We start from the raw sequence: 14,070 nt of genomic DNA on the forward strand, positions 1-14,070 counted from the left end.
GTTTTCCCAGCACCATTTATTAAATAGGGAATCCTTTCCCCATTGCTTGTTTTTCTCAGGTTTGTCAAAGATCAGATAGTTGTAGGTATGTGGCGTTATTTCTGAGGGCTCTGTTCTGTTCCATTGATCTATATCTCTGTTTTGGTACCAGTACCATGCTGTTTTGGTTACTGTAGCCTTGTAGTATAGTTTGAAGTCAGGTAGTGTGATGCCTCCAGCTTTGTTCTTTTGGCTTAGGATTGACTTGGCGATGCGGGCTCTTTTTTGGTTCCATATGAACTTTAAAGTAGTTTTTTCCAATTCTGTGAAGAAAGTCATTGGTAGCTTGATGGGGATGGCATTTAATCTGTAAATTACCTTGGGCAGTATGGCCATTTTCACAATATTGATTCTTCCTACCCATGAGCATGGAATGTTCTTCCATTTGTTTGTATCCTCTTTTATTTCCTTGAGCAGTGGTTTGTAGTTCTCCTTGAAGAGGTCCTTCACATCCCTTGTAAGTTGGATTCCTAGGTATTTTATTCTCTTTGAAGCAATTGTGAATGGGAGTTCACTCATGATTTGGCTCTCTGTTTGTCTGTTGTTGGTGTATAGGAATGCTTGTGATTTTTGTACATTGATTTTGTATCCTGAGACTTTGCTGAAGTTGCTTATCAGCTTAAGGAGATTTTGGGCTGAGATGATGGGGTTTTCTAGATAAACAATCATGTCATCTGCAAACAGGGACAATTTGACTTCCTCTTTTCCAAATTGAATACCCTTTATTTCCTTCTCCTGCCTGATTGCCCTGGCCAGAACTTCCAACACTATGTTGAATAGGAGCGGTGAGAGAGGGCATCCCTGTCTTATGCCAGTTTTCAAAGGGAATGCTTCCAGTTTTTGCCCATTCAGTATGATATTGGCTGTGGGTTTGTCATAGATAGCTCTTATTATTTTGAAATACGTCCCATCAATACCTAATTTATTGAAAGTTTTTAGCATAAAGGGTTGTTGAATTTTGTCAAAGGCTTTTTCTGCATCTATTGAGATAATCATGTGGTTTTTGTCTTTGGTTCTGTTTATATGCTGGATTACATTTATTGATTTGCGTATATTGAACCAGCCTTGCATCCCAGGGATGAAGCCCACTTGATCATGGTGGATAAGCTTTTTGATGTGCTGCTGGATTCAGTTTGCCAGTATTTTATTGAGGATTTTTGCATCAATGTTCATCAAGGATATTGGTCTAAAATTCTCTTTTTTGGTTGTGTCTCTGCCCAGCTTTGGTATCAGAATGATGCTGGCCTCATAAAATGAGTTAGGGAGGATTCCCTCTTTTTCTATTGATGGGAATAGTTTCAGAAGGAATGGTACCAGTTCCTCCTTGTACCTCTGGTAGAATTCGGCTGTGAATCCATCTGGTCCTGGACTCTTTTTGGTTGGTAAACTATTGATTATTGCCACAATTTCAGCTCCTGTTATTGGTCTATTCAGAGATTCAACTTCTTCCTGGTTTAGTCTTGGGAGAGTGTATGTGTCGAGGAATGTATCCATTTCTTCTAGATTTTCTAGTTTATTTGTGTAGAGGTGTTTGTAGTATTCTCTGATGGTAGTTTGTATTTCTGTGGGATCGGTGGTGATATCCCCTTTATCATTTTTTATTGTGTCTATTTGATTCTTCTCTTTTTTCTTTATTAGTCTTGCTAGCGGTCTATCAATTTTGTTGATCCTTTCAAAAAACCAGCTCCTGGATTCATTGATTTTTTGAAGGGTTTTTTGTGTCTCTATTTCCTTCAGTTCTGCTCTGATTTTAGTTATTTCTTGCCTTCTGCTAGCTTTTGAATGTGTTTGCTCTTGCTTTTCTAGTTCTTTTAATTGTGATGTTAGGGTGTCAATTTTGGATCTTTCCTGCTTTCTCTTGTGGGCATTTAGTGCTATAAATTTCCCTCTACACACTGCTTTGAATGCATCCCAGAGATTCTGGTATGTTGTGTCTTTGTTCTCCTTGGTTTCAAAGAACATCTTTATTTCTGCCTTCATTTCGTTATGTACCCAGTAGTCATTCAGGAGCAGGTTGTTCAGTTTCCATGTAGTTGAGCTGCTTTGAGTGAGATTCTTAATCCTGAGTTGTAGTTTGATTGCACTGTGGTCTGAGAGATAGTTTGTTATAATTTCTGTTCTTTTACATTTGCTGAGGAGAGCTTTACTTCCAACTATGTGGTCAATTTTGGAATAGGTGTGGTGTGGTGCTGAAAAAAATGTATATTCTGTTGATTTGGGGTGGAGAGTTCTGTAGATGTCTATTAGGTCCGCTTGGTGCAGAGCTGAGTTCAATTCCTGGGTATCCTTGTTGACTTTCTGTCTCGTTGATCTGTCTAATGTTGCCAGTGGGGTGTTAAAGTCTCCCATTATTAATGTGTGGGAGTCTAAGTCTCTTTGTAGGTCACTCAGGACTTGCTTTATGAATCTTGGTGCTCCTGTATTGGGTGCATATATATTTAGGATAGTTAGCTCCTCTTGTTGAATTGATCCCTTTACCATTATGTAATGGCCTTCATTGTCTCTTTTGATCTTTGTTGGTTTAAAGTCTGTTTTATCAGAGACTAGGATTGCAACCCCTGCCTTTTTTTGTTTTCCATTTGCTTGGTAGATCTTCCTCCATCCTTTTATTTTGAGCCTATGTGTGTCTCTGCACGTGAGATGGGTTTCCTGAATACAGCACACTGATGGGTCTTGACTCTTTATCCAACTTGCCAGTCTGTGTCTTTTAATTGGAGAATTTAGTCCATTTACATTTAAAGTTAATGTTGTTATGTGTGAATTTGATCCTGTCATTATGATGTTAGCTGGTGATTTTGCTCGTTAGTTGATGCAGTTTCTTCCTAGTCTTGATGGTCTTTACATTTTGGCATGATTTTGCAGCAGCTGGTACCGGTTGTTCCTTTCCATGTTTAGCGCTTCCTTCAGGAGCTCTTTTAGGGCAGGCCTGGTGGTGACAAAATCGGTCAGCATTTGCTTGTCTGTAAAGTATTTTATTTCTCCTTCACTTATGAAGCTTAGTTTGGCTGGATATGAAATTCTGGGTTGAAAATTCTTTTCTTTAAGAATGTTGAATATTGGCCCCCACTCTCTTCTGCCTTGTAGGGTTTCTGCTGAGAGATCCGCTGTTAGTCTGATGGGCTTCCCTTTGTGGGTAACCCGACCTTTCTCTCTGGCTGCCCTTAACATTTTTTCCTTCATTTCAACTTTGGTGAATCTGACAATTATGTGTCTTGGAGTTGCTCTTCTCGAGGAGTATCTTTGTGGCGTTCTCTGTATTTCCTGAATCTGAACGTTGGCCTGCCTTGCTAGATTGGGGAAGTTCTCCTGGATAATATCCTGCAGAGTGTTTTCCAACTTGGTTCCATTCTCCCCATCACTTTCAGGTACACCAATCAGACGTAGATTTGGTCTTTTCACATAGTCCCATATTTCTTGGAGGCTTTGCTCATTTCTTTTTATTCTTTTTTCTCTAAACTTCCCTTCTCGCTTCATTTCATTCGTTTCATCTTCCATCGCTCATACCCTTTCTTCCAGTTGATCGCATCGGCTCCTGAGGCTTCTGCATTCTTCACCTAGTTCTCGAGCCTTGGTTTTCAGTTCCATCAGCTCCTTTAAGCACTTCTCTGTATTGGTTATTCTAGTTATACATTCTTCTAAATTTTTTTCAAAGTTTTCAACTTCTTTGCCTTTGGTTTGAATGTCCTCCCGTAGCTCAGAGTAATTTGATCGTCTGAAGCCTTCCTCTCTCAGCTCGTCAAAATCATTCTCCATCCAGCTTTGTTCCGTTGCTGGTGAGGAGCTGCGTTCCTTTGGAGGAGGAGAGGCGCTCTGCGTTTTAGAGTTTCCAGTTTTTCTGTTCTGTTTTTTCCCCATCTTTGTGGTTTTATCTGCTTTTGGTCTTTGATGATGGTGATGTACAGATGGGTTTTCGGTGTGGATGTCCTTTCTGTTTGTTAGTTTTCCTTCTAACAGACAGGACCCTCAGCTGCAGGTCTGTTGGAATACCCTGCCGTGTGAGGTGTCAGTGTGCCCCTGCTGGGGGGTGCCTCCCAGATAGGCTGCTCGGGGGTCAGGGACCCACTTGAGGAGGCAGTCTGCCCGTTCTCAGATCTCCAACTGCGTGCTGGGAGAACCACTGCTGTCTTCAAAGCTGTCAGACAGGGACATTTAAGTCTGCAGAGGTTACTGCTGTCTTTTTGTTTGTCTGTGCCCTGCCCCCAGAGGTGGAGCCTACAGAGGCAGGCAGGCCTCCTTCAGCTGTGGTGGGCTCCACCCAGTTTGAGCTTCCTGGCTGCTTTGTTTACCTAAGCAAGCCTGGGCAATGGCGGGCGCCCCTTCCCCAGCCTCGCTGCGGCCTTGCAGTTTGATCTCAGACTGCTGTGCTAGCAATCAGCGAGATTCCGTGGGCGTAGGACCCTCCGAGCCAGGTGTGGGATATAGTCTCGTGGTGCGCCGTTTTTTAAGCCGGTCTGAAAAGCACAATATTCGGGTGGGAGTGACCCGATTTTCCAGGTGCGTCCGTCACCCCTTTCTTTGACTCGGAAAGGGAACTCCCTGACCCCTTGCGCTTCCCAGGTGAGGCAATGCCTCGCCCTGCTTCGGCTCACGCACGGTGTGCGCACCCACTGGCCTGCGCCCACTGTCTGGCACTCCCTAGTGAGATGAACCCGGTACCTCAGATGGAAATGCAGAAATCACCCGTCTTCTGCGTTGCTCACGCTGGGAGCTGTAGACCGGAGCTGTTCCTATTCGGCCATCTTGGCTCAGGGTTTTTTCTTGACCTTGGCCTTTGACTTTTTAATTTCTACTGAAAAACTTATTTTTCAATTAAGTTTTATTGATACATAATTAACATGGAAAATTCACCTTTTAAAAATATACAGTTCAGTGGTTTTTAGTGTAACCACAGAGGTGTGCAACCGTCATCACAGTTAATTTTAGAACATATTCATCACCCCCAAAAGAAACCCTGTACCCATTAGCAGTCATTCCTACTCCTTCCCCTCCCCCACTAGTCTACTGTTTGTAGAATTGTCTATTTTGGATATTTTATATAAATGTAATCATATAATACATGGCCTTTTGTGAGTGGCTTCTTTCACTTAGCATAATGTTCTCAAGGTTCATCCGTGTATCTCAGAACTTCATTCCTTTTTATGGCCAAAGACATTTCTACAGAGCAGAATTCTACCATAAAGTTGGCATTTTCCCAATTTTTGTTCTGAGATCCAAAGTTGGCTTATTTTCTCGCTTTCATAGAGAATGATTTGGTTCACCTGGGTTCTTAACTCCATGGGTATTTGCCTTCTACTTTAGTCTTGCTGTAAATAATTGATCCTGCTAAAAGCTGTACCCTTTTTGGGGGGCTGGGGGTAGGGGGTCAGAGTCTTGCTCTTTCACCCAGGCTGGAGTACAGTGGTGTGATCTTGGCTCACTGCAACCTCTGCCTTCCGGGTTCAAGTGATTCTCCTGCCTCAGCCTCCTGAGTAGCTGGGATTACAGGCACCTGCCACCACGCCCAGCTAATTTTTGTATTTTTAATAGAGACAGGGTTTCACCATGTTGGCCAGGCTGGTCTCAAACTCCTGACCTCAAGTGATCCAGCTGCCTCGGCCTCCGAAAGTGCTGGGATTACAGCCATGAGCCACTGTGCCTAACCTGTACCTTCTTTTTCTTTCTATGGAACATTAGTTTGTGAACACTTTGAGGTCAGAGAGGAAGATTTTTTTATTTTGCTTTTTGTCTTTGTGTCTCTGTGACCCCTGGTGGTCCTGGAAAAGTGATGATGGTGCTTTCCTCTCTCCCAGCTGGGTGCCTTCCACGCATGGGCATCCCCCTGTGAGCACACCTGCTCTTGCTGATCAGTGCTCTGGGTTTCACAGGCTTCAGAATCCCACACAAAGTTCTTGAATTCCACTCCACCCTGTATTAGCTGTGTGAATAAGGCGAAGACAGTTCTGCAAAATGAGTGGCCTTTATGGTTTCGTGGAGACTGTCTGTGAGCTGGGAGTTCAGCAGGTGGCAGGTGTGATCCTGCAACCCAGCCTCCCCTCCACTTCTGCACTCCAGCAGGCCTTTCGTTCATTCCTAGTCAAGGAATGCCAGTGCAAGTGGCCAGTTCTCTGTGGCCCGAGGAGGCTGCAGACCGAAACCTGCCTCCTCTATCAAGGTCATAACCTGCCTCCTCTATCAAGGTCATAGTTTGCCCTCCTTAAGATAAAAAAAAATTGTGGAGCTTTCATATTTAGAGATTTCATTTATTTCACTGATTTTCACAAACTTTTACTCCTTCTTTTCCACTAATAATAATACTTCATTTTATTTATTTATTTATTTGTGAGACAAGGTTTCACTCTGTCACTCAGGGTAGAGTGTAGTGGCACAATCATGGCTCACGGCAGTCTTGACTTCCTGGGCCCAACCGATCTTCCCGCCTCAGCCTCCTGGGTAGCTGGCACCACAGGCATGCATCACCACACCTGGCTAATTTATTTCTATTTTTTGTAGAGATGAGGTCTTGCTCTATGGCTCAGGTTGGTCTCGAACTCCTGGGCTCAATTGATTCTCCCACTTGGGCTTCCCAAAGTGCTGGAATTATAGGCATGAGCTACCATGCCTGGGCCTTACATTATTTAATGCTTTTTTTTGATCCTAACAAACCTTTCTAAGAAGTAGTAAGACAGTCATTGAAAATGGGAAGTTAAAGCCTAGAGACTCTTAAGTGTTAAATGACTTAATATTTATTCAGTTCATGTACATGCTAAGCACTTTACAGGTGTTATTCTTCACAGCACCACAATGAAGGACAGGTTCTGTATCTGAATTTTATTGATGAAGACATTGAAGCTTTGGGAGGCTAAGCCTAAGGTGATAGGCTTATACATTTTAATTAATTATGAAAGGGGTTACTATTATTGGTTATTCTAGGACAACAGGGACAAACTACGGCTGTCCTGATCAAGCCAGGATGTGTGATTGTCCTCTGTAAGTAACTTGCCCACATTTACACAACTCATCAGTGGCAGAGCTGCAGCCAAGCACTGGGCTTTCTGACTCCACTGTGCTCCTGCCCTGCCTGTCTGGAGTGTCTAGTCCACATGAACTTGGCTCCTTGATCTGCCTGCCATGCCTCACTTCATGTGTTCTGCACGTGTCAGCATTTCATTGCCCAATGGTGCAGGCCCCTGCGGCCAGCTCATTGCCACACAGCATGCCCCTTTCTGCCGTAACACAGCTGCTGTGGCCACACTGTGGTCTCCCTCACAGAGGATCCTGTGCCATAATGGAGGCAGATGACTTCCCACAGTTGGGGGCAGTGAGCACTCTAGTCCCGGGATGGAGCTGTTCTTCATTTGCTGATTCAAGAAAATACCAGTCTGTACCTCCAAGACACCTGCAGTCTAGACCCTGGAGACATATAGAAAAGTGAGCCAGAAATGACAATGGAGAGTGACTGGTGCTGTGGAGGGTGAACACGGGCATAGAACACACAGAAGGGTACCCAGCCCAGGTGGTCTGGCGGTAGGAAGGCATCTAGAGGAAGCACTGTCAGCAGAGTGCTGAAGGATGAGTGGAGTCAGGGAGGGGAAAAGGTCTTTAGGGTATTGTACAAGAAGGTTTAGGAGAGAACAGCTCAAGGGAAGGGCTGCAGAACCCCAGGGAGGGAGGCACGGACTTGGGAGTCAGACAAACATGGCTTTAAGCTCTGGTGTCTTAGATTTGGTGTTAGAAATGCTACTTCATTTCTCTGATCTCCTTACCTGTAAAATGGGAATTCTACCCTGCAGTGCAGGGCTCTGAATGTTTGTGAGCTCTAAGTGAATACACGTAAAGTAACCCAGAACACTGTGGGTTCATCTTTGATGGCCATTAAATAAAAGTGGCCGTTGTTCCTTTCATCTTTGAATTATGTCCAAGTGTGGTGTGCAGGGAAAGAGGAAGTGAACCGTGAACCTGGAGAGATGGAGAGTTGACTCGTGTGTCTCTCCCCAGTGGAGAACGTCAGAACCATCTAGGCAGGGAGGCAACACAATCCGATTTGCTTTGTATTAAGGTGACAGTAGCACTTGAAGAAGAATGGTTTAGAGAGGAGTGAGCCTCGAGGCAAGGTGGTTACTGTAGTGATACAGGTGAGAGTCCACGTGGCTTTCATATACCAGATAGTGGCTAGAGGGGTGCAGGGGAAAGGATGATGTGGAAGTGTACCTGGAATAGAATCGATAGCACTTGATACAAGGAAACCAACAGAAAGGAAAACAAAATTCAAGAATATTTTGTGGATTTCTGGTTTTAAGCCATTACAGTTGATTAGAGGAACAAATTAGTTTGGCATTTGAGGTACCCATGAGGAACATTGAGATGGAGGGGTCAACCAGGCAAGTAGTGAGCTCAGAAGAGAAGTTGGGGCCAGAAAGGAGAGATTTGGGACCCAACAGAGGGGAGAAGGTAGTTGAATTAATGAGAGTGGCTGAGAGTCCCCTGGGAAGGTGTTTAGAGGAAGAAGAAAAGACCATTACATTTGAGGAAATTCAGAGAAGCAGAGTCCACAAAAGGACTGCGACTGAGTAGCCAGAAAGATGGGGGAAAGCAAGGAGGAAATCCCAGAAAGAAAAAAGCTTCAGTTCAAATATCAAATTGGTAGGAGGACTGCAGAGGACCCATCTGCATAGCGGACTTAGAGTTTTTTGTGAATGGGGAGGGAGTGTGGAGGTTGAGCCAATTCAGAAAGACATTTTGAAGAAGCTGAGGGACTAATTAGTTCTGGCCTGAAGAGAGTTAGAGCTTCTACTCCAGGTAGGGGGAGGGATGACCGATTTGCCAAGAAAGAGGCAAGAAGGTGAGGGGACGCTGTCTGGTGGCCTCTGGGTTCTGTGACTCAAACTCCCTGTGGGGAGCTCAGCATGGTGATGGGTGGAGGATTTGAGGAGGTGTCGCGGGTGGGAGCAGTTGAAATAGTTGGGAGGAAGATTTGGGGTCATTGTGGAAGGTCCAGTGGAAGTCTTATCCCTGCTTTCTCCTCCTCTTCATCCTGTGCTTTGATCGTATGTTTGTGTGTGCATGTACATGTGTGTATCCATGTATCTTTGTATCTGACAGACATCAGTATTGGAATTATCTAAGGGGATAATCTCATTATTTGGGACACAGGATAACTCTTCAATAAAATCTTCTTAAATATATCATTCAACAATTTTTGTATATTAGTGGACCTTGATGTAAATCATATTTTGTACTATAGACATTGTGTGAATACATGGACTAAATGACCTTGCTTCAGTCTAGCTCTAAAATTCGATTATTCTGCATATTCATAACTTAATCTGTAAGGTTCACATTATTTCAAAGATATAAATTTTATTTCTTTAGAATAATTCATAATTGGGCTTCTCACTCATCAGGCTCCCCTTCTAAGCAGTTCGTGGTTAACTCTGTAGTATCTGCGCTCTCACCAAGACACTTACTATATTTGGGACAATCTTTCTAAATTGTTTATAGGGTGATGCCCATCTTTTGCAAGTAAAACATTGCCTTAGACATTTCCTTTTATGGTTTTCCAAAATGTTGCAGGCATTAGGCATAAAGAACATCCCTGTCGCTTTTTTGACCTGTTTAACGCAGTTTCTACTTAACGATTACCGGCAGGTGCTTCCCACACACTCGCCCTGCTCAAGGTGCTTTACAAATACTAATTCATGCACTCCTTCTGATAGACCCATGAGGTAGGGTCTGTCATTTTCATCTCTGTTTTACAGCTGAGGAAACTGAGGGGCAGAGAGGGAGGCCAGGTAACTTGCCCAGGCCACGCAGCTAGTTATGTCCAAGTCAGATTAACTACCAAGAGTCATGCCCTGCTGTTTCTCCAGCACATCACTTTGCTGTGTCATTTACTAGCAAAGATGGGAACCTAAGTGGGAGGGTCTGTGTGTGCATGTGCACGCACATGTACAAGCATACCAGTGTTTCAGAATCATGGAGCAATACATTAACAAAAACATTTTGAGTAACACCGAGAACTACCTGACACACGTGTGCTTATGAAAACTATCGAATTAGAATGCTCTGTTCTGTGAGTGATACACCTCTGCCACTTCCAGAGGCCGAGCATCGGTCAGTTGTTGGATGGTACCACAAAGCAGGAGGTGTTGTACTTTCCTCCACCACACCCTGAGAGGACCAGTTCAAAAAAAAAAAAAAAAAAAACAGAGACAACCCTGGGGTCAAGAGCATTTCTAGTAGAAGGATTACAGCTATTTCAGCTTATAACTCAATACTTGGGATCTTTATTCAGTTTCGAAGTTATTAAATAGTTTAAAAGCTGGGTTGGCATCCGCCTGGGATTGAGGGCTTTGGCAGATAAGCCCTTAGTTCTGGGGTGCTCAGACCCGCAGCTGGGGCAGTCCTCAGGCCAGGGCAGGGTCCCTTTGTGTGGCTGGCTTTGAGTTAACCCTCTGAACCTTAGGGATGGTGCACACAGAGGGGTGCCCTCCCTGTCAACTCACAAAGGTTACTTCCTAGATTATGATGGGACATTCTCTGTATTCCGAGGGTTCCCATGACCCCGTGCATCACTCTTCTTGCCCTGACTTTGTGGCTTATATTTTCTTAGGGAAACCATTTATTCTTTGCAAGCCCTGTTACATTTTAATCTGGAAGGAGTTTGCATCAGAGGAAACAATTGAAACCCACAAGAAACACAAATGAAATATTATTGTCTTTTTCCTTCATTGTTGGGATTTCTAAAGTTATCCCATATCTCTAAAAGTTTATTAACACCAGAAAAAATTTAATTAATTACTGACTTTTAATGTTAAATATGGTATCTGTGTTAAACATAGATTTTTGTTTGTAGTAGATTTTACATCTGTAGGAAAAATTCCTTAAGCATTTTTAGTTTATCACCTGTGGTAATAGCTGTTATTAGAGTCTGAGGCTTTAGTGTGTCTTCTATGACTTACATGTGATTCTACAAGAGTTTAAAAAGAGGAAGAGAATTGGTTTAAATGTCTGGATTTTCTTAATGAAATGTGATTCATTTGATACATGTTAAATGCCATATGAAAACTGACATTTGACTTCAGACTTGAATTTCACAAGCGTTCTCTATGCCCTGTCCCCACACAGGCACTTGAGAGTGTAAGCCTAAGGAAAGAACCCTGGGGAAGATGCCTCAGCTTCTGAATTTTCCTGGTTGTGGTTCTTTCCTTCTGACCTGTTTGCTGTTGATGTGAGACTAGGGCTCCGAGGGTCAGGATGCTTCAGCAGCGCAGTGCTAACTGTGATTTCAGAAATTGGAACCCCAAAGAAGTAACTAGTATCATTTGTTATCTAGTTTTGAGAAGAGATTCTGTTTATAACATTGTTTATGTATTTCTCAGACTGCCTCACATTTTCCTTACTTTATTACTGAGGAAACCTTATTAAATGAGAAATAAATTTTAAGATATTGAACAGGGCATTTGGTCTCTAACGTTGAGGCTTCCTTTACTAAATTTGTGAACTGTGTATACCCAGGGTGTGTTGCAGGCGGGCAGGTCAGGCAGAAGACATTGTGATCCGCAAGGGATTATTAAGTTTTTTTGTTGCTGAAAATGACACTTAGACATTCAACATAGCATCAGGCACGTGGAAACTTGTTTGCATAATTTAATTTTTTTTCTAGTTTTCTTTTGATCAGAAACTATCCAGATTGATGTGTACTAATCATATTGCCCGATTGTTGCCAGAAATCTATTTAGTGTTCAACTAGGTGTCATCAGTGTGTGCTATAAATTCTGTTTACTTCACCAGTACCTTCTAGAAGGAATTCTGTTTTAAAGTTCTCCAAAGAGCCCAAAACTTGTACAGTTATGAAAGAACCTGTCATAAGACCACACAAAGAACTACCTAAAGGTCATTCGTTGGTTGTATTTTCAAAAGTATCAGATAATCTTCCCCTTTAAAACTTACTTTGTCCTTAACAAAGCAATATTTTTTCATTATAACTTTACCTGCTGAAATTCAAGCAGATTAACCAGGAGATTCTAAATTAACATTGGCTGCATTTTCCATGGCCCCTAAATCAACTGTATTTCAAGAGTAAGGAAAGTGGGTACAGTGGACACTTGTCTTGATCTTAGTGCGTAAAACCAGGCCACCATCTAAATTGCAGGCTTTTGTTAGGTTAGTAGATCCCATGTTTCATACAAGCCATGGGGCAGGTGATTTTTGTGGACTCTGAAACATGCTTTTTGATGCTTGATTGCAAGAGTTTACTGTTCTCCTGATGCAAGAAGTTAGGGACTAGGCGTGGTCCTGGTGACTTTTATATATGGAAGAGCAAGGAAGTTCATTTTATGAATAAAGTGTTTTTGTACTGTTCTTGGTGGTAATGTTGACATTTCTTGCTAAGACATTTTTCCTCTGTGGTCTTATCTCAAGTTAAGGGGGGGTGATGTTTCTTGGAAGAATTCTGAGCCCTGTGTAATTGCCTTAATCTTCTTGCTGTTGTTTTCTAGCATCCTCCAGGACAAATAGCAAGGAAATACAGTTCCTGCTCCACCATTTTCCTAGATGATAGCACAGTCAGTCAACCAAACCTCAAGTATACAATTAAATGGTGGGTATATGGATTTATTTCCTTCCTTCCTTCCTTCCTTCCTTTCTTTTTTTTTTTTTTTTACTTAACTGAATGCTTTTTCTGTTCCTTAACCTGACAGCTAAGCTGGTTGGTTGTGGGGTCTGGGAGTGATAAGATTGGATGGGTGGGAGTAGGGGTAGCACTGATAATTCAGGAAATCTTTTTAAAAAATGATTTTGGTAGTTAAATGTGGGGTATTTGAAATATTTTTACATAGTACTATTTACATTAAAAGACCAGAATCTTAAAGTATTTTAAATGTAGATTACTTAAAATGTATTTTTTATTTTTGTTCATACTTTCTACCCTTGCACTTTTTATTGAAGCCATCCTGGCATAACTCCACTAACTTTTTACCTTCTAAATAAAATGAGACTCCTATGTTCCCAGTTGAAGACCCGGGGCTCCAGTAGAAAGCCTGCCTGGCCTAGTGAAGGTACACTTGCCTGGGGTCTGGAGATCTGAGTTCTGACCATGGCTCTCTCACCAACAAAGAGAACATGGGTGGGATCCTTTCTGTGGGGCCTTTAATTCCATATTTTTAAATGGAGTTTATAAGGGAGGAAGGAAGGGGGAGTCTTGGGATAAACTTCTTTCCCTTACGGTGCTTCAGTTTCCGTACTTTAAAGAGGGAGGGAACACTGGTTTTTCCTTTATTGTACCACTAGCATTATGGTAATAATGACCCTTGGCAAGTACTATAGAGAACCTGATGTGCTTTGGCCTGTGGTCAGCAGCTCAGTTTAAAAAAATCTGAATTTTATCTCTATACTTGTTTAAGAAAGCACACATTTCACAATACATGTCAGCATATGAAATAAGTGTTTAAATTTTAAATAAGGAGTATTCGTCCATTTCAGTGGGCCAGGTTTTCAGGCCTAGAAGCCCTGTTCTGAGTATGACCACATGTGATGATGAGTCAGGCAGTGAGGACTATAGCCATCTGTAGTCAGTGTCTGCTCTAGGCAGAAGGTGGAGGACAAGGCCGCTTGGGTAGAGGCTGCCTGTTGGTACTGCGCTTGTCAGGTTCCGTGCTTCCAGGATCTAAGTGGCAATGCAGCCTCTTCCTTACTTCCTCAGCACCGGAGTGCACGGGAAGTGACTAGTGGGCATAAACTCACACTGGCAGCAGTCACAGAGCTTTGTCTTAGCTCCACCACGCATGCCCTTGCCTGAGCCACGTTTACCCTTGGGCTGTGGTTTACTGAGGGGAAATGGGATGTGCAGTACCTTTGGAAGTATTTTCCAGATTAGGTTATTAGGACTCGCGGAGAGAAGTGGAAAGCCCTGAAGATCTGTGTACCACATGACTGTTGGCTTCTGCTCAATCTCTGAGGAGCCCAGAACAGAAGCTGCTAACTTCCCTTTAATCCTGGACTCCTCTCATTGGAAGCCAGGGCAGAGTAGCACAGTTTCCCATCCTGGGGCGCTGG

General features: G+C 42.9%; 1 protein-coding gene across 9 annotated transcripts in view; it reads left to right on the forward strand.

The window, feature by feature from the left end:
* The window catches only part of CCNY (cyclin Y), a 330,334-nt gene that overhangs the window by 263,389 nt on the left and 52,875 nt on the right, over window positions 1–14,070 (forward strand). For all 9 annotated transcript variants that reach the window (XM_055092655.1, XM_055092654.1, XM_055092650.1 and 6 more), the window contains one exon: window positions 12,516–12,616. In XM_055092655.1, coding sequence (XP_054948630.1) covers window positions 12,516–12,616 — 101 coding nt within the window. The remainder of the gene's footprint in view (window positions 1–12,515; window positions 12,617–14,070) is intronic.

This window comes from Pan paniscus, chromosome 8 (genome assembly GCF_029289425.2).
Source record: "Pan paniscus chromosome 8, NHGRI_mPanPan1-v2.0_pri, whole genome shotgun sequence".
Lineage (NCBI taxonomy): Eukaryota > Metazoa > Chordata > Mammalia > Primates > Hominidae > Pan > Pan paniscus.